General features: G+C 44.9%; 1 protein-coding gene across 3 annotated transcripts in view; it reads left to right on the top strand.

Annotated features, from left to right (window-relative positions):
• The first annotated feature begins 18,675 nt into the window (after positions 1-18,675).
• TRIM33 (tripartite motif containing 33) overlaps positions 18,676-20,124 on the top strand; it is a 48,817-nt gene continuing 47,368 nt past the window's right edge. For all 3 annotated transcript variants that reach the window (XM_081121620.1, XM_081121621.1, XM_081121619.1), the window contains exon 1: positions 18,676-19,255. In XM_081121620.1, the coding sequence (XP_080977746.1) occupies positions 18,730-19,255 (526 nt within the window). In that variant the 5' untranslated portion in view covers positions 18,676-18,729. The remainder of the gene's footprint in view (positions 19,256-20,124) is intronic.

The following is a 20,124-nucleotide window of genomic DNA, read 5'->3' as shown; positions in this document are numbered from 1 at the left end:
ACCCCGACGTCCCATTATATTTCAGTAAGTGAAAGGACTTGCCACAAATACAATAGGAGGGGGTATTAGTAACCCTAATATAACTTTTCTTTTTCTAGATCTTAAAGTTTGGTCAAGTAATTTAGGTATGGGTTTTAAGGTGAGATAATTCAAGACAGTAAAAGGCTCCCCTTTGTCTTACCTCAGCGTTCTCTTTTTCCACACTGTACCATCAAATTCTTTCAAAGGAAAAATGTGTATCTAGCTCAGAAAAGAGCTTGCTTTCCTTATTACTAGCTATTATTGTTATGTATTATTATTCCAAGAGCTGGTAACATCTCTTCTATCTGCTTCCTTTATTTTTTTAAATTTTATTAAATGTATTCAGGTGACATTGGTTAATGAAATTATATGGGCTTCAAGTATACAAGTCTACAGTACATCATCTGTATATTGCATTGTGGAAAATAACTCTCTTAAATTCTTTTCATGGCCGTATATGTTTGGCTTTTGCTTATAATTAAATCTTAGCCACTTAATAAATTGACCCTAAGAACATCTATTTAGCCACACATATATTTTTTGCCTTGCTTTGTCTTGTACTTTCCACACTATGTTTGAAGGCCTTCCCTTCAATCCACATTATGTTCTCCGACTAGTTTAAATTTTTTTTCTCCTTAATTGTTGAGAGAATCAGAGAGGAGAGAGAGAGAGAGAGCGCGATCTGCTGTCCCGCCCATTTCTGCACCCAGTGGTTGATTCCTGCATGTGCCCCACCGGGGAAGGAGCTGCAACCCTGGCGCCTGGGGACAACGCTCCAGTCGGTGGAGCCAGTGGGCCAGGCTCTCCCACTTTTAAGAGAACTGCTTGCTTCTTGCAATATGCTTGTTTGACCAGAGAGGGCACAAGGTCACTAAAAAAAAAGTTAAATTACTCATGCAGCAATTTATAATACCTGTCTGTTCTCCCTTCTTCGGGAAATCTAGATAATTAATTTGCTCTGGTGGTTCACACATTGAAGGATCTTTCTCTTTTTTTCCAGAGTTTAAATTTAATCTCATGTAGACTTCATTTTCATTGTTAAAAACATAATGGGCACCCAACTGACCGGAAGTGTATATATATTATCAACTTGTTCTGCTAAACTGTCCAGTTCACACTTTGGAGATATGCAAAGAAGCAGAGTTCTACTTTATATAGACTAGCAGTTACCTTGCCACCGCAATTTCTCAATAAAATCTCCATTTCTTTCATCTCAGTTTCTAACCAAAAGTAAACAATAGTGGATATCTATATGCTCCAGTTATTCCATTCTTTTGCATTATTTTGGTCTATTAAAAAATGCATATACCTGAAACGAAAACAAAATAATATTGAATGTAAACTGTATTGAAAAATAACATTTTTAAATGCAGATAGTATTCTAATAGCACAGGAAAAATAGATTAGAAAATTAGAAACCATAATAGCACAAAACAGTGGAAACAGTAGCACAACTAGATAAAACTTCATCGTGAGTAATAATACAAACTTCCAGTATTCTAAATTCACTGAATTTAATCAATTCTGAAAAGGGATTTTGAAGAGGACCCAGATATGTTAGGACGTCAGAGCCTTCTTGTGGAGTGAGGAAGTATAATAAAATGAGCACATCTTTTTTATGTTAATACCAACTAATCAATTGTAATTGGTATAATTACTACTTTGCTTCTTTCTCCTAGCATTCATTATTGCTGAATGCATAATTACAGCACAGGATGTAATTTATTCTTTGGCAATATGTCAGTCACACACCCAGCTTTCAATACGTTTCCCTTGACAGAATTTGTATTTATTATGAAGAGTGCAACGTAAGCCCACCTACCTCAGGGTTAAAAACGTGAGCACCGGGTGTTGCTTGTTTCTAAACGACATCTACTGATCTCTTTGAGGAGGAGCATTTTGAGAAACAAAACCTCATAAGGACAAAAAGTGACATAGGCCATCAGCAGTATAGATGACCAATCTCTCCGGTCCCTTTTCCACACCACTTTCTTCCCTTAAAGGCTGCCAGATTAATCATCATCTTGGAAGGGACATCTGTAATATTTTAAACAACAAAAAATCATCACCTTGGCAGTGTATATTTTGTACAGCTGCTTTGACGCTGTGGCCACTGAGGCAACCATTCTAACAATGCTATCTACTTAACTGCCAATTTTAGAATGACAACGGTGCGTTGCCTATTTTTATTCCAAGTTTTAAATTTCTGAACTTCATTCATGATGCTTTTAAACTGAAGGAGAGCCATCTGGTAGTGTAATAATGGTTGGTGATTTTTTTTAAAAAATGGTGCTGAGTGTAAAATACATAAAAGTAAGATATTTTGGACAACTGCAAAAAAAAAAAAAAAAAAATGGTGTCACAATTTCTTTGTGACCTGAAACAGCACTCTGTAAAATTTCCAGCTGTGGATCACCTCTGCGGAGCACCTGTGACCCCCAAGTGTGTTTTACGGGGCACCCAGCATGTGCTCTGTTAGCCAAGGGTGTATCCTGCCAACACGTGGGCACCACCAGCCCATTCTTTCCTTCCGATTGGGTTCATCAGTTAGACTCAGCTGTTCGCGGCTCTGCTCTCTTCACAAGCCCACCTGGTGGATATTGCCTAAAGGGGCATGTGATCTTAGACATTTTGCAGGTTTTCCAAAAGGTTATCTTGGTGTTCGAAATAACAAATGTGAAAATTGTTGAGGAAAACTGCTCAAAGCAAAATCTGCGCTCGCAAAATTTTCTACAATTAAATTGTTAAGTAGCATAGAAGAAAAGGTTAGTGAAAATAGAATTTTCACGTGCGTTGCAGTTCGGTTCTCCAGGAAAAACAGCCACACGCCTCGGAGGCGGAAATGAGCGCGCAGGAAGTTTATTTGGAGTGTCTGGGGATTAACACCTTGGGGAAAGGAGGACGGCCCGGCAGCAGGAGCTGAATGCCTGGGACGCAGTTGCAACAAAGGCCTTAGGCGATCCCTGCTGGGAGCTCTGGAGCCGGGATGTCACTGCTGAGTGACTTAGTTTTTCTGAACTAAGGTGGTTGGCTGCGCCTTTGTAAACAGCATCAACCCGATTGAATGCGGGCTGCTCCTGGTGCGTGACCTTGGACAAGGTGGCTCTCTCCGGCCAAGGGCAAGTGCCCGAGAGGGACTTAGCTGAAAGTTGCCAGCTGTTTACTCAGGAGCTGGAGTGCTTGGGACCTAGAGGGGGTGATCTGGGCAGCACACACAGCATCACTACAGTGGGAAAAGGGCAGTGGGGAAAGTGTCATGGCAAGAAACATCTGCGCAGTAAGGATGGCTGAGATCAAATTATATCCCCTGTACTTTAAATATATCACAACCCTGCCCAAGAATCCATAGTGACTCCACTGCCTCCGTGTGATTTCTAAGCTCCATCCTCTGGTTTATAAGAACCACCGTCATCTGGCCTTACCCTACCTGCCTGAAACCCTGTTTCCCATGAATTTCTAACTGACACCTCAAAATGCAGTCAGGTAAGTGGCCTCGCATCCTTATTTCTGCTCAGGTTTTTCTTCTTCTCTGTTTAAATCCAACCCATCACCACCCTCTCCTTCCATTAAGCTTCCATGCGCATAGTATTGTACTCTCGTGTCCTCTGGATTTGCAGCCACAGGCTGTGCCACAAAATTCACCCCTTAATTATAAACGATGCCCATCTCCAGTGTGTGCTTGGGGGGGGGGCAGGGGGGGGCAGGGTCCCCGGCAGGTTGAAAGCTCCTCCAGAGCGGGATTTGTACCTTGACTCTTCCCAAGTCAGGAGGCAAATGCTAAGCATTAAATAGATTCAGAGGTTTAGAGACAAAGGAGACTTCAGGGACCTCTTAGTCCAGCCTGATTTTACAGGTGACCTAACAGAGGCTCAGAAAGATTAAGATGTAATCTGCCTCTGAACTCCCCCCTTTGTCCGCCTCCCTTGCGGTCCTCCTCGCTTTGTTTTCCCGTGTGTTCTGCCCGTTTCACAGCCCCCACCTGTACTGCAGACCGCTGCTCCCGGCGGCCTGCCAGTCAGTGACCTGAGCCATCCCCGCCCTAAGCCTCCAGCTGCCACCAAGGACCGGATGACTCACTAATCTGTTATCTTTGTGGGGGGCGGGCGGGCCCTAGAAAACTCTACTGGATGTTTTTCCAGATTCTCAGACTCTATTTGTGCTTAACACCTCCCTAATCCTTCCAGCCAACTGGCCGTCGGATCTTATTTATTTACTTTGGAAGCCTTGCACTAATCCTGGGCTTCCTGGGCTCTTGCCACTTGTCCCGCTTGTCGTGAATTCAGGTCCTCCCCATCTCTAAACGCTAGGAATAGCTTCTCCTCTGTCTTCCTCGTAAACATCCTTTCCCCACTGCTTGTCCCTCAGAGCTGCTACCAGACCAATACCCCCCCCCCCAAGATTAACCTATTAAATCACTCCTTTAAAAAAACCCATTTATTGGCTTGGCTCTTGGTTACCTGTAGTTAAAAGCAGACATGAGCTGACTTGCTGTCAACCTTCTAGGACACTTTGATTGGCACTTACAGCCCCGTGACCTCTGGCAAGTTTACTTATTCTTTGCCCCTGTTCCCCACGTGGGAAATGTGCATAAAAATGGTACCTGCCTTATAGGGTTGTCCTGAGGAATGTGGGAATTCAAACACATCCAGTCTCAGGACAGCGGCTGGCGTGTGTTGAGTTCTGCTGTCATTTCTGAGTCTAACACAAGCTATCTTTTAAGTCCTATCTACCAATTCAAGAAGTGGCGAAAGTTCCATAATTCTCCAACCCACCATGACACAGCCTTTTATTGTTTTCCCCTTCTCATATGTTAGTTTCCTCCCTTAGAACACCTGCCCCATCTTACTGCTGATGAATTTCTGCTCACCCTTCGAAGAACAGGTCAGGGCCATAGTGTCACTGCAGCCCCCTGTCACCCTTCCACTCTTCTTTCTGCATGTTCATTAAGTGGTCCACGTTCCTTCACATTTACTCTCACCCACGACATCAGAGCTACTTGTTTACTTGTCAGCCAGGATACGAGTTCCTGGAGACCGTGTCTTAATTTCTGTGTCCCTGATGACTAGTACAGCATCTAGTCCATGTTGAGCACTCAAGAACTGTGTATCAAAATGAAATGTATTTTTAAAAATAATCGAATACAATGTAAAACCTTTTGGCTAGGAAGACTAAAGTTGATTACAGATATATCAGTTTTTAACAAAATCAATCTGTAATTTTAACATAGCTCCAAACCCCAAGAACATTTGCTTTGTGTTTGCTTATTTGGTTAGAATTACTGAATTGGTTTTGTAGTTTATAGAAGAAGAACCAGGTAACATCTGCAAGAGATGAGACCAGGTGGCTAGCCGAGCCCAGTGAGCAGGTAACAAATCCTATAAAGCTGTAGTAACACACACACCGGCACTAGCGCAGACATGGACCTCAAGTAGATCAAAGGAGAAAATTGAAAGCAGAAAAACTAGGCCTACATGTACATAACATTTAGTATGTATTTAAAAATCTTTTTTAAGTCAGTGGGGAAAGATAGGTTACTCAAAAAATGATGTCGTATGTCAACTGTAATTGAAAAATAAAAAATGATTAAAAGATAATGAACACACAAGGTATTTAGTGACCACAAAGTAGACCTTGGCGCTCTTGAAAAATACTGCTCAGTTATTTTATAGACTGTCCTGCAGCTGGGGCAGCCATTCGCAACTCCCTGATGTTTTCTTAGACTGAGGTTCTGCATTATGGGGAAGGATGTTATCCCAAGGTGACGCGTCCCTCTGAGTGCGTCACAGCCTGGGGAACAGCACGATGCTTTTATATTTTACTGGTGGTGTTAACCTTGAACACTTGGTGTCTTCCAGGGTTCTCCATTATGAAGTATTTGCTTTATAAGAGAATAAAATCCTCTAGGAACTGGCCAAAAATGTCTAAGAATTACTTAAAAATACATTGGGGAATACCTATATGTAATGTGAACCTAAAACTGTAACTTGAATGCACCCTAATCGGTAAACGCGGTGGGTTTTGCGAGCTGGCTCTTTCAGCACCTAGACAACATTATAAAAATATGGACCTACGTACTCTTTCAAGGGGCTATGATGATTCTTCCATCATTGTGGTAGGCTGCATTTTCTAAATTCTTAAAGAACCTTTCCAAAATTTGGACTATAAAATAATCACAAAGTAATAATTAGTATATGCATTAATAATAACTATATGTTGTTTATCCAAACAATTTTAATAAAGAAATTATATTCCAAGAGAAAGGTGTTTAGGGTGAACTATAAGTGAAGACACTAGTGCCCAAAAAAGAAAAAGACTTTAAGGAAAATTTAGGCAAAACCTCAGACTTGTATTTGGGGGATTTTGCCGGCACGCTGGGCATCCTGTCGTATGCATTCTTTCCTTTCCTTTGGAGGAAGGTTGAAATTCCTTTTTTTCTGAGAGAGTTAGTGGTCAGATGAGGCTACTGGGGGAGGGAGGATCATGCGTCTTCACATACTTTGGAGCCAAACCTAGTGCTCCTATGTAAATCAAAATTATATATGTCAAAACTCATCAAATAGTACAGTTTAAATGAGTGCATCTATTGCATGTTGATTATACCTCTTTTTTTCTCATCTTGCTATAGACTTAACAGGGGCAGGACTGTTTTGGACCAGGGTGATAGTATCTCTTAAAGAAAAGGTTAGTGTGAAAGTTCTTGGCCTCTGTCTTTGTTCTCGGCAAGGTCTTTGTCCGGTCATTTCAGTGGCCATCAGAGCAACCACTAGAAGAGCAATCGGTACATAAATTCAGGAAAAAAAGCACATTTATCCAAATGTCAAGGAAGCATGTTTGATGCGCCAGGTAGAAACATAAGGTCCAGAAAATCAGGTGGGCATGGACTTTCCCACAGCAAACTTGAAGGCCAGAGATCAGAAGAGTAACAGCTACAACACGGGAAAGAGGCTGACCTCAGGGCCACGTGCGATTCGGCCAAACTGTCCTCCACACGCAAGGGTTGCAGGCAAACAGCTCTAAGCCAGCAGGGCCCGGAGGACAGGATGGTCCTGAACCTTCTTGAGCAGACGCCCCAAGAGCTAGCTGCAGCCGGCTAAGAGGGCGGGGGCCTGAGCCGGGCAGGGAGCAGGAAAAGGCAGGTGTGAGTGAGGGGCACAGGGTGCCAGGCGCTGGCGGGGCCGAAAGGCTGGCACCACCCAAGCTGAGAAGGGAGAGACGATCTGGAAGCAGAACCAGCTTTGAAGGCCTCCTCTCTAACAGCTCAGAGTGAAAGGGTTGGGAACCAAGGAGGAAAAGGGTTATTAGCGTGTTTAATGGCACAAAGTGAGCCCTGAGCCGGGGAAATCGGAGGGAGGACAGGGAGCAGCCGGGTGCAGGCCCCTGTCGCCTGGCAGGGGATGCGTGAATGCTGTTTGCACAGAGAGGGGGGAAGGACTGACACAAAGCTGTGATAATAAAGGGGATCGTGAGTAAAAGAAAACAGAGCATTTAAAATAGCAGAGCTAGCCCGGCTGGCGGGGCTCAGCGGCTGAGCGTCGGCCCAGGATCCAGGAGCTCGCGGTTCGATTCCCGGGCAGGGCACAGGCCCGGGCTGGGGCTCCGTCCCCAGCAGGGGGCGCGCAGGGGGCAGCTGATCAGTGACTCTCCTCATTGACGTTTCTCTCTCTCTCCCTTCCTCTCTCTGAAATCAATAAAGATATATTTTAAAAGAAAAAATAGCAGAACTACAGTAACGATGACAAATAGAAAATACAGAGAAGACAAAAAAAAGAAATGAACTTCTTGCTACTAAATATAACAGATACACCAATCATGATAAAGCACATATTCATCAAACACTACCCATGGCAGGAAATTCAACATTACTAGCATTCCTTCCTGATTAGAATCTCTCACCCTCCAGCCCCAGTTAACCAGTACCCTGACTTTCATGGTAATTGCATGCCATATATATACACACGTATATACATATATACGTGTGTGTGTGTATATATATATATATATATATATATATATATATATTTACAATCTACCTCTATATTCCTAGTTTTGTCTGACTTGGGACTTTAAATAAATAGAATTGAACTATATTTATTCTTTTCTATCTTGCTTCTTTTATTTAAAAATATATTTCAAGTTTCATCCATTATATTACCTGTACCTTTAATTTGTGCATTTTCTTGAAAGAATAACATTCCATTGTCTGAACATAACAATTTACTTACCATACTGAGGGACATTTGCATTGTATCCAATGGATGTGTTGTGGTAGCTCATTTAGGTTTTTATTTGCATTTCAGTGATTACAACAATATTAAGCAATTCTTCATGTTTGCTAAATGTCCTCATTTGTGAATTGTCTGTTCAAGGCTTTTTGCTCATTTTTTCCAGCTGATTTTGTTTTCTTACTGATTCTTAAGATACCTTTAAATAGTAAGGTTATGAACCCTTTGTAAATTATATGTGTTGTAACTATCCATGTCTTGTCTTTCTACTCTTTTCGTGGTGTTTTTGGATGAACAGAAGTTCTTATATAAAATCTAGACCAGTTTATTATTATTATTCTTCATAATTAATGCTTTTAAAACTAGATGAATTGATCTTTCTCTATCCCGAGATCATGGCAACATTCCTCTATATTACCTCCTAGCATTTTATAGTTTCGTTTTTCATGGTAGATCCCATAATTCTTCTGGAGTTGATTTTTGTTAGTGACACTAGCTGCTTTAAAAGGTGGGTTGGCTTTCAATATGGAGGAAGGGGCTATGAGCCAAGGAATACAGGTGACATCCCGAAGCTGGAAAAGGCAAGGAAACAGATCCACTCCTAGAGTCTCCATAAAGAGCAAAGCCCTGCTGACTCCTTATTTTAGCCAAATGAGACCCATTTCAGACTTCTGACCTCCAGAACTGTAAGATAGCACATCAGGGCTGCTTACATCACTAAGATTGTGGTCATTTGTCACACAAACAATAGGAAACTCTTACAGGCATATACTGAAAGCAGTAAGTATTTTTATCCTATATTACTTTAGATATAAATCACACTTAAAGTTTAGAAGATTTTAAACAAAAATCAAAATGGTAAGAATATAGGGGTTATTCCTAAGTTATTAAGAAAACAGTTATCAAAATATCATACTTCACAAGCCCTGTAATGAATTGGGTTTGTGCTGAACTCTAAAGAAAGCAAGAGGAGCAATATTTTTTAAAAATCACTTTCTTAATTTTTATTTCATTATGTTTGGGTTTTGGATCCTTGTGTTTGATGTTCTCGAGTCTCTATCTCTCTCCCCAAATTCCCATGACAAAGACAATTGAATGTATTTACTCAACCGGTTCAATTTCCTCTTGAGCACATGGACAGACTACATTCCCCAGTTGACCGTTCAGCTAAGTGGGGCCATGTGACTGGTTCTGCCCCACGAATGCAGGCAGAAGTGACATACGATCCCCCACGGGCAAGCTCGCTCATGTGTCTCTCCCTTCTCAGTGGTTGTAAGTTGGTGGCTACAATAACAGCCTGAATGCACCCCCCCTCCTACCTGCCTGCCCTGCACTGTACTGAGATCTGAAAGAGAAACGCACGTTTATTGAGTTCCACTCAAATAGATTTTGGGGATTGTTACAGCAGTTAGCCAACTCTAATGTATATTTCAAAATTTTGTTAAAAGTCTTTAAAAATATACTATACCTATACATATATGTGCATATAAGTAGGTGTAAGTTTGAGTTATGATTTCTATATTAGTTAAAACTACATTTAGCTGTGAGTTACCAGAAAACCTTCTTAAACGAGAAAGGCACTTATTTGTCTTATATGGTAGGTGTCCTGGGGTAGTATCGGGGCTTTAAAGATGCCATCAGAGCACCGCCTCCTTCTGCCTTCCTGTTCTGCTTTCTGGCTAATGGGTGCTGTGCATCGCATGCTTCATACGTTGCAAGAGGAAGGAGGGAGAGGAGGAAGCAGCAGCCGACTTCCACTTAAATCTCAGCAGCCAGCATGTAGTCACCTGGTCACACTTAACCGGAGGGTGGGGACACCCCCCAGGTTGGAATGGGGCAGGCAGAGAAAGGGCTTGCGATGGAGGCTGAGCAGGCCGTCCTACTCGGCCTGCCGCTCCCTCCCGCTTAGATTTAACATATGTGAGTGGACAAGAAACTGAAGAGCCAGCAACAGCATTTTTCAAAGTTATTGAAATAGTTCTAATAAAATCAGCCTATTTGTGAAGCAGAAGCCAGGTAGGAAGGAAATTGAATGGACTATATTATACTGTACAAGGGATATTTGTAAAGATTATTGTTCCATGTGCCTCTACATCTTACACAAATCAGTCGATCGGTCTCTGTCTAGCCGGACAGCTATTTGATGTGTGCCCCAGTGTGGTTCAATTTACAGCTACTAATACCTGGAGTCAATCAGGGCTGCTTTTCCCCTCAAGCACGGCAAACCACATGGCGTACACATAGGGGGACTGCATGGCCTGCTCTCCCCAGCACGACTGAAGTGCCATCCCCTTTCATTCTCAAGAGCTTTGGTTTGGATGACAAATTATATGGTTTCCTTTGTAGCTAAAGAATAGGGGCAAATGAGGTGGTCCAGGTGGAGCTGTTAGTAATGACCTAGAAGGGGGTCAGTGAAGACCACTTTCTGGAAAGGAGTAAATCACATTTATGTCTCATTTGAAGCGCACCAGGATTTCCCTTGTGTCGATACAGAAGACCAGAGGGCATGCTTCAGTTCTGTTCAGCGTCTATTCCCTGCAGGCATAGAAAACATCAAATTTCTATACACTGGGAAATCCCAATTCCTCCCTTTTTTCTCTTCTTCCCATTCCACTTTGATACTACTTTTTTTTTTGGTCTCTGTTAAGAACAGTTGACAGAATTTCCTGCAATTTAGGCATAGTTGGGGGTGGAAGCTGGTGGTGGAGGGCAGGGAATGTGCTTCCAATATATAGGCATTAAAACAGAAGGGGAATCTTACGACTCTCATAAATTTGGAAAGCATTGCAACAACCTCTTTTATTAAACTCTTCTCCGAGACACAATCCATTGTACTCATGAATCATATATATTTTATTTAACACTGCTACAAGTGATCCATCTTTGAGCACTTGCCCAATTATTTCCTTAGAACTCCCACTTCTATTAATTTTATTAAAAAAAACAGACACATTAATTTTTCATATATAATTATAATTTGTTGTACCTCTTAACTTATAGTATATGGAAATACATGTCTTCTCACATCTTTCTACCACACCCAATAATATTTCTTGGACCATGTGATCCAACAGACTTTAAAACAAAGGCTGTAACAGGAGGCAAAGGGTCCAGCTATTCCACTTCTGGGTATTTATCTGAAGAAACCCAAAACACTGATTTGAAAGGACACGGGCACCCCCTGTTCGTTGCAGCAGCACTGACAATAGCGTGGTAGGTGGGTCTGATGGCTGTCTCGATGCCAGCCAAGGGCTGTGAAAGGATTCACGGAGAAGAGACTGAGCAGAGAGGGTTACTTACTTTCCAAGGGAGGAAGGGGCCGAGAGCTAGAGAGCTGACGGCCCGGTCTCCGCGAGGGCGCTGAGGTTTTGAAGGGCTGTGTAAAGGTCAAGGTGGGGACTTCGGGGTGGAGCCGGCATCAGCGGGGTCCAGACGTACAGCGTGCTCTGTTCCTTGGGCAGGATGTGGCTATATCTAGAATAGACTTGGAGTTGGGCGGGGTGAGTGGTGGAAATTTACTGTGGGTTAAGTAAAAGGTCCGTGGTCTTAGATGGGTCATGGGTCAGGGTCTGTCAGCTGAGATATGGAAGCAACCTCAGTGGCCATTAATAGATACCGGGATAAAGGGGAAGTGGTACACACATAGGATGGAGTATTACTCAGCCATAAAAAAGAATGAAATCTTGCCATCTGCAACAACATGGATGGGCTTGGATAGTATTATGCTGAGTGAAATAAGTCAGACAGAGAAAGGCAAATGCCATTTGATTTCACTTATATGGAGAATCTGAAAAACAAAATAAATGAACAAAACAGAAACAGGCTCATAGATCCAGAGAACATTTTGATGGTTGCCAGATGGGAGGGGGGAGGGACTGGGTGAAAAAGGTGAAGGGACTGAGAAGTACAGGTTGGGAGTTACAAAATAGCCATGAGGATGTAAAGCACAGCACAGGGAACACAGTCAATAGTATTGTGATAACCATGTATGGGGTCAGGTGGTACTAGATTTACCTGAGTGATCACTTGTAAGCTATATAAATGTCTAATCACTATTTTGTATATCTAAAACTAATTTAGTACTGTATGTCAACTGTAATTGAAAAATTTTAAAAAAAGAAAAAAGAACCTAACTCCTCTCCAAGACTTGAACTGTCCCTTTATCACACACAGGCAGTTCCCACAGCAGTTATTTCAAAACTTTGCAACTATTTTAGCCCCTATCAGCCACGTTTCCATCATTCTCAGCAGACAACTCTTCAAAAATAGTAACTCTGTCAAGAACTCCTTCAACTTTGCCACAAATCTATTCTTCATATGAACACAGACCAACAGTTTTCAGCCTTTTTCATCTCACGGCACACGCACAAACTGTGTAGGCCGAGCGCGCGGCACCAGGCCTCTGGCCGGGAGTCAGACCGGGCCTGGGGTCAGCAACTTCAGTACTTGAGTTCTGGCTAAGAAAGAATTCAGTGTCAAGACTCCAACTCAACAGAGAAGATTTACTGGGAAAGCAAGGAGAAAGTACCCTCAAAGAGCTGCCCTGGGGGTGGGCTAGGGCTCCCTTTCGCCCCTCAGAGGGGGGTTAATTGCTTTCTTCTTTAAACTGGCCTATCAGGGCCTGTCCCGTCATCTTCTGTCCTGGGAGGCCAGATGGGGCTTTCCTCCAGCCCCTGTTCTCTAAGGGTGGGGGGTCCACCTACCATGTGACTAACCACATGCCAGAGGAGAAAAGGTCAGGAGAGTCCGACCTGCATGACAGGAGGCCCTCTGGGGTGGAGAAGGGGTGCTGGGGCCAGGTCCTGAATAACAATACTTATCTCCCATACCTGCCCTTCTCGGGTGGAGAGGGGGTTTCAGGGACTAGGTCTCGCATATTTCCAGCATCTGCTCTACCAGTTCTTCTTTCATTGCTGGGTGTCCGGACGTTGTGCCCTGGTGACCTTCTGTAACTGGCCCATCGTCCTTGCTCTGCTCATGTCTATGTAACTGCCTACCACAAAACTAATTACTAAAATTCTGTGGCACACCAAGAAATAGACTTTTTGCCAATCTGAGGGGAAAAAAATAGGTATAACTGATTCATTCACACCAGGCTGTTATCATTGTGTTGGCTGCTATCTTTTTTTTTTTATTTGACAATCTAAGGGAAAAGAGGTCAGTGCCCCTGACTAAATAGTCAGGTATTGCATGTTTTAAAAATTCTTGCAGCACACAGGTTGAAAATCGCTGACATAGACATTGCCTACCTCTGGAACAGGACTTGGCAAACATTTTCTGCAAAGGGACAAAGAACAAATATTTTTGACGTTGAAGGCCAAGAGGCAAAATCAAGGATATTATGTGGATATTATATAAAAGGTCCACGAAGGAGAAGAATGAATTTTTTAAAAAGGAGTAACATTTTACCAATTGAGGCTCAAATCAGTTGCAAATATGCATCCATTAAAACCATCTTGCCTCCTGGGGCCATTCAAAAAACAGGCCAGATTAGGCTCCTGACTTTTAACATCTCTCTGTCCACTAAATAGAGGAGGACTGCCCCAGATCAGTCCCTCCTATCCCCCAAGGCCAGGTCCGGATCTCAATTCTTCCCTGTTCTCCAGGGATTCTGTTCCAATGCCAAACCAGCTTCCTCTTCTAGAACGATTCTTTTCAGTGATTACTTTGTATATTTACATAATAAAAAGACAGCCTTTATAAGGCATATAAAATACGAAAGTAATTTAAAATAGGTAGTAATTCCTGTTTGACCACTAACTAGAGGAAGTTATACAACTAAAGGAAGTTATAAAGCACATCCTCTAGCAAATTTACACATTTCTGGGACAAATATAATACAACATATAAACAAAAATGAAAAAATCACTTGTGGTTACTTTCAGAATCCAGTCACTTTTTTTTTCTTGGTCCATCAGACTTTGCTTTCCTGTTTTCATTCCCATTTCCTTACTATTCATTTATAGCTACCTTTCCTAAGGATACACTGTCTGGATGATGGCTAGTCCTAACAAAATAATGTGCTAGATACTTAGAAAAAGCCAACTTTAGCAAATAAAACCCCATATATCCAGCTCGGCCCATGTGGCTCAGCGGTTGAGCATTGACCTAGGATGCAGGAGATCACGGTTAGATTCTGGGTCAGGGCACATGCCCGGGTTGCGGGCTCGATCCCCAGTAGGGGGTGTGCAGGAGGCAGCTGATCAACGACTCTCTCATCACTGATGTTTCTCTCTCTCTCCTGCTCCTTTCCTCTATCTGAAATCAGTAAAGACATATTTAAAAAACCCAACAAAACCCATATATCCAAAATACATACTACCAATGGAGTATTTATTGTATTAACACTGCACTGACAATATTGGAAAGTGCTTTGGACTGTAACCCAGGATACCTCTGTTTAAATTCTGATGCTAAAAATAATTCAGGATTCATTTTTCTCAACTGTTTAACACATGACTGCTATTTTTTTTATTTTACCTTGAAAAAATTTTGGAAATAATCACAAGCATACTGAAGTTGTAAGTACAGTGCAAAATGTTTTTTTTTTCTTCCTAGCTCATTTGAGAGCAAACAGCAGATATGATGCCCCATCATTCCCAAACATTTTTGTGTATCTCCTACAAACTGATATTTTCCGAAATAACCATAGCACAACCAGCAAAATCAGGAAACTGACATTCATACATTACTACTACCTCTGACCCCATTCAAGTTTTTACCAGTTATCCCAGAAATAGCCTTTGCATCAAAACAAGTTTACCATTTAAACCATTTTTAAGTGTACAGTTCAGTGGCATTAATATATTCACATTGCTGTGCAACCATCGCACCATGCAGGTCCAAAACTTGCATCTTTCCAAAATAAAATTCCATACTCACTGAATAATAACTCTGCATTTTCTCCTTCCCCCAGCCCCTGGCAAAAGCATTCTATTTTCTGTCTCTATGAATTTGACTACTTTAAGTACTTCATATGAGTAGAAACACAATATTTGTCCTTTTGTGTGTGACTTATTTAATTTAGCATAATGTCTTGAAGTTTCATCCATTTTGTTGCATGTGTCAGAATTTCCTTTTTTTAAAAAATTTGTTTTTTTATTTTTAAATATATCTATTGATTTTAGAGAGAGGAAGGGAGAGAAACATCAATGATGAGAGTCATTGATTGGCTGCCTCCTGCACTCCCCCTGGTGGAGATCTAGCCCACAGCCCGGGCATGTGCCCTGACCAGGAATCAAACTGTGATCTCCTGGATCCTAGGTCGATGCTCAACTGCTGAGCCGCACCGGCCAGGCAGAGGGGTTTTCAAAAATCAAGACCTGGCCAACTGTATTTGTTGCTCTTGGGGGTATTGTTGCTCCCAAGCCTGTCAGTGGACAGGCCTAAGGATTATATGTATTTATATACACATTTATCCACTCATATTTATGAAGGGTGGCAGAATATGCCACCCCCAAATATGCCATTGCAGCATAAGGGTTATTTTGAGCAAAAGGCATTTAAAAAACAGCAGGTGCAAGAAGGGTGCTCTGACTTCCCTCTTTCTTCCTGAAAACAGAAGACGAAACTCCCATGTGAAAGATGCCTTCCTTATATCTGGGGGAAGAAACATTTTATCACCAGAGACAGGGAGTCAAGGCTGAGGGAACTTTGTATACAAACAGACCTTGTTAAAATCACTCTTGCCTTTCTCTACTCTCCCGTATATTTTAGTTACATTTCCACAATTGCCTCTGTTTCAACCTAATATATAAGCCCTTAGGTTTTGTCACTACTTTAAGTCTTCATTTCCTTATGAGGGCTTCCATGTCATGTAAAAACTTATATTAAATAAAACTGTATGCTCTCCTGTTAATGTCAATTTAATTCTCAGGCTCAGTCAGAGAGACCTTAAGCAGGTAGAAGGAAAGTTTTTGCCTCTCCTACATATACAAACACATTTATGTCTATATTTCTGTAACTATCTCTATATTTTGTCACCCATGAGGACAAATAGATACAATTCCAACCCAGCATTGCAGCGTTCATTCTGGTTTTCTCTTTCCATATTTGTAACTGAGGAACACATTTCGTTTGTTTTCATGTTTTTATTGATTTCAGAGAGAGGAAGGGAGAGGGAGAGAGAGAAACATCAATGATGAGTCATTGACCGGCTGCCTCCTGCATGCCCCCTGCTGGGCATGGAGCCTGAAACCCAGGCATGCGCCCTGGCGGGGAATCAAACTGGGATCTCCTGGATCCTAGGTAGATGCTCAACCGCTGAGCCACCTGAGCCAGACTGTTATGTAGTTTTTGGATGCATTGATTCTGTCTATAACCTGTCTCTTCTTAATAATGTTGTTTTACATCCAGGTCTACATAAACCAGTTGGGGGAAAAAAATAAAATTCAAACTTCCAGTCATCTCATTAGAACATTCCCAATAACACTGTACTTTTCATGTTGAATATTTAACAGAACATAACTTTTTTTTTTATGCACTTTTAAAATGGTGATGTTAAACCACTTTAGTGTTTACTTTCCCATTGGATAGATTCCCCTTACTTATCTCACATTCTGCTTCTCTTTCCCTTCTTCAAGCCGCTCCAGCTGTACTCACTCACTCCCTGCTGTTCCTCTAACAAGCTAAGAATCTGTCTGCCTCAGGACCTTAGTACTTACTGTTTGTTCCGCTGGCTGGAACACTCTTCTGCAAGAGAGCCACAGGCTCGTTCACCTATCAACGGAGGCTTCCCCCCATCATCTCTAATCTCTTTTACTCTGCTTATTTTTCCCCCCATAGCACTTATTGCTCCCTGGCATACATTTATTTTCAGTCTTCCTCCATTAATGTTCAAAGAACTCAAAAAGAGTTTGGAGGCTTTGGCTAGAAATAAATGATAGATTTATTCAAGGGTCTCAAGGTTTGCAAACTGGAAACACAACTAGGCAAAACCCCAGAAGTGTTCCGAAGAAGAAAAGTTGAGTTCTTATAGTAAGAAATACATTCTTGAGTCTAATTAGGGCTTCATTCTTAGCCCTAAGATTGTTCCAGGACGGTTATCGTCAGATGTCAGGTGGTCCCAATTGGTGAGTCCTTCAGGGGGTAACAAGAGGGTTACCTGGAGGTCTAATGTATGTCCAAGCATGGCTGCAGGACTGGAAAGTTCAAAAGTTTAAGTTCCTAGGCTAGTTAAAACAAGAATAGAACCGTTTCCTCATTCCTCAACCTACTTGATTTTAGTAACTTAGCAGCTTGACTACTGTGACTCCATTTTATTTCTTCACTCTTTTTCCTCCATAGATTGCAAACTCCTTGAAGGCAAGGACCTCTTTCGCGCTCTGCCGTCTCTAATCCTAGAGTCTCTAAAACACTACTACCCAATACACAGTAGAGGTCAATATTTTTGAAAAAAATAAATCAAAAACGTTTTCTGGTGCCTTCCTTTAAGGATTTATCTCAGCTCAGAGAATAGAAACACTTCAGGATCCTAACATTAAAACAACCGTTACGGTGCATAAAAAACCCCCAAAGCACTTGTTCTCACAGAAAGACCACCCTTCCTGAAGGCTTGTTACCCGCAGTGTCAGGCCGCTGCCTCCCGGCGCGCCCGGCGCCTCCCCGAGCCGAAGCACATCGCAAGCGGCCGGCCGGGGCGCCTTTTCGACATCCTTCAGCCTCTCCCCCACTTCCTGACGCAGGTCTCGGGTGTGGTCTTCCTATCTCGGCTTTGAAAGAGCCCTCAGTTGATTGGTTTTCTGATACGAAGCCACGTCCGAGAATCAGACGCCTGAAGAAGCGACACACAGCTGTTAGAGTGTGTCCCTCGCCGGCTCTTCTCAGCCTATTCCTGGCAGGCCTCCCGTTAAAAACATAAAATAAAAAAAAGCCCCTTTACCGCTCTCCCGAGGCCCAAGCACCCGAAGGAACGCGCCCGGTGAGGCACAGACCCCGGGAGTCCGCGCCTCGGAGCCGGGAGGCCCCAGGTCCCACCGAGCAAGTCTCGGCGGAGACGCGCCCGCCTCTGGGGACGGCGTCGCCCGGGAGACGCTCGCTCTGCAGGAAGCAGCCCGGCCTCCCCCCGCAGCCTTCCCCACTCCGCTCCCCGCGCCACCCCGCGCCCGAGCTCTTACCCACCCCCCGCGACAGGCCGCGCGGCGCCCGCCGCCTCCGGCTCCGAAAGCCAGCCGAGTCGCGGCGGCGCGGACGCCGGGCGCGGGCCCCCGGCCGGGGAGGGGCGGTGAGGACGGCCCCGCGCCCGCGCCCGCGCCCCGAGTTCCCGCCTCCCTGGCCGACGTCCTGCGTACGTGCGCGCGCCGCGCCCGCCCCCCTGCAACCCCGCGACGCGAGGGCCGGGGCGCCGCGTGCGCGCGCGCTCTCGTCCGTTCGTTCGCTCGCTCGCTCTCGGCGGCCGCTCTCGCTGCGGCTGCGGCTGGGGCTGGGGGCGGCGGCGGCGCGGGCGGCGGGCGGCGCGGGGCGGTCCGGCGGGTTCAAAGAGGAAAACATGGCGGAAAACAAAGGCGGCGGCGAAGCTGAGAGCGGCGGCGGGGGCAGCGGCAGCGCGCCGGTAACTGCCGGGGCCGTCGGGCCCGCGGCGCAGGAGGCGGAGCCGCCTCTCGCCGCGGTGCTGGTGGAGGAGGAGGAGGAGGAAGGCGGCAGGGCCGACGCGGAGAGCGGCGCGGCCGGGCCCGACGACGGGGGGGTGGCCGCGGCCTCCTCCGGCTCGGCCCCGGCTGCCTCAGCCCCTGCAGCCTCAGTGGGCCCTGGAGTTCCCGGGGGCGCGGTATCGACGCCGGCCCCAGCTCCTGCATCGGCTCCCGCCCCGGGTCCCTCGGCGGGGCCGCCTCTAGGACCGCCAGCCTCGCTCCTGGACACCTGCGCCGTGTGTCAGCAGAGCCTGCAGAGCCGGCGTGAGGCGGAGCCCAAGCTGCTGCCCTGTCTGCACTCCTTCTGCCTGCGCTGCCTGCCCGAGCCGGAGCGCCAGCTCAACGTGCCCATCCCGGGGGGCAGCAACGGCGACATCCAGCAAGGTGAGCGGGAGGCCCTGCCTGGGGGCTGGCCTGAAGGGGGTTCGCGGGGCCGAGGACGGCGTGCTCGGGCCCGGGGCTGCTCCGGGCGGCGCGGTCCTGGGGGTTCTGGGGTGAAAGACGCGGCCCCCGGAACAGTTTCCACATCCAGAGGAGCTGGACCGCCGGAGCTGCGGGGAGGCGGAGGGAGGGGCGCCCGCTGCGGGAGGCTGGGGGAGGGGACACCGCTCCTGGGGAGGTTTGCGAGGTGCGGATAGGGGCCAGGCGCAGGTTGGGGAGCTGGTGGAACCGGACAGGGAGAGAAGAGGGGGTCTGGGAAAGGCTGGTGCGAAGCGTTTCGGGAGGCAAGGCCCGGCGCCGGGAGAGGTGTTGAGGGAGCAGGGAAGAGATGAGGGTTTGAGGATGAATTGTCCTAGTGGGAGAGGACTTGACCTGTTCAAGACTAAGGGAAAGGACTAGGGACTAAATAGAGGACACAGGGCATTGGAGAGTTTGGGGTTAAGAGAAGGCATCTGGTAGAAAGTAATTTTAAGATGACATTGGGAAGGAGAAACTCTGGCAACGAAAATAGCTGTGAGAGGCCTGCATGGTTAGGGAAAAATACTAAGGTTTTGGGGTGAAGGAGAAATGAACTTTGAAGGGAATTGGGAATTAGGGAGAGCCGGGCATGAATTTCAGTTCATTGTACATTAATGAGCCCCTAGTGTTCCGGGCACTGTAGGATTGAATAAAATACTCAGTGAGGAGCTCTCTCCCAGTCTAACGGGAAACAAATAGAAAACGTATAGCAGTAGAGGTGGGTTACTTGCTGCAGTGGTTGTGGCACAATCTACAGAATGTTAGGGAAACATCACTGAAAAAAACAACCTTGA

This window comes from Miniopterus schreibersii, assembly GCF_964146895.1.
Source record: "Miniopterus schreibersii genome assembly, chromosome: 19".
In the NCBI taxonomy this organism is placed as follows: Eukaryota; Metazoa; Chordata; class Mammalia; order Chiroptera; family Miniopteridae; genus Miniopterus; species Miniopterus schreibersii.
This window is presented reverse-complemented; position numbering and strand designations above follow the sequence as displayed.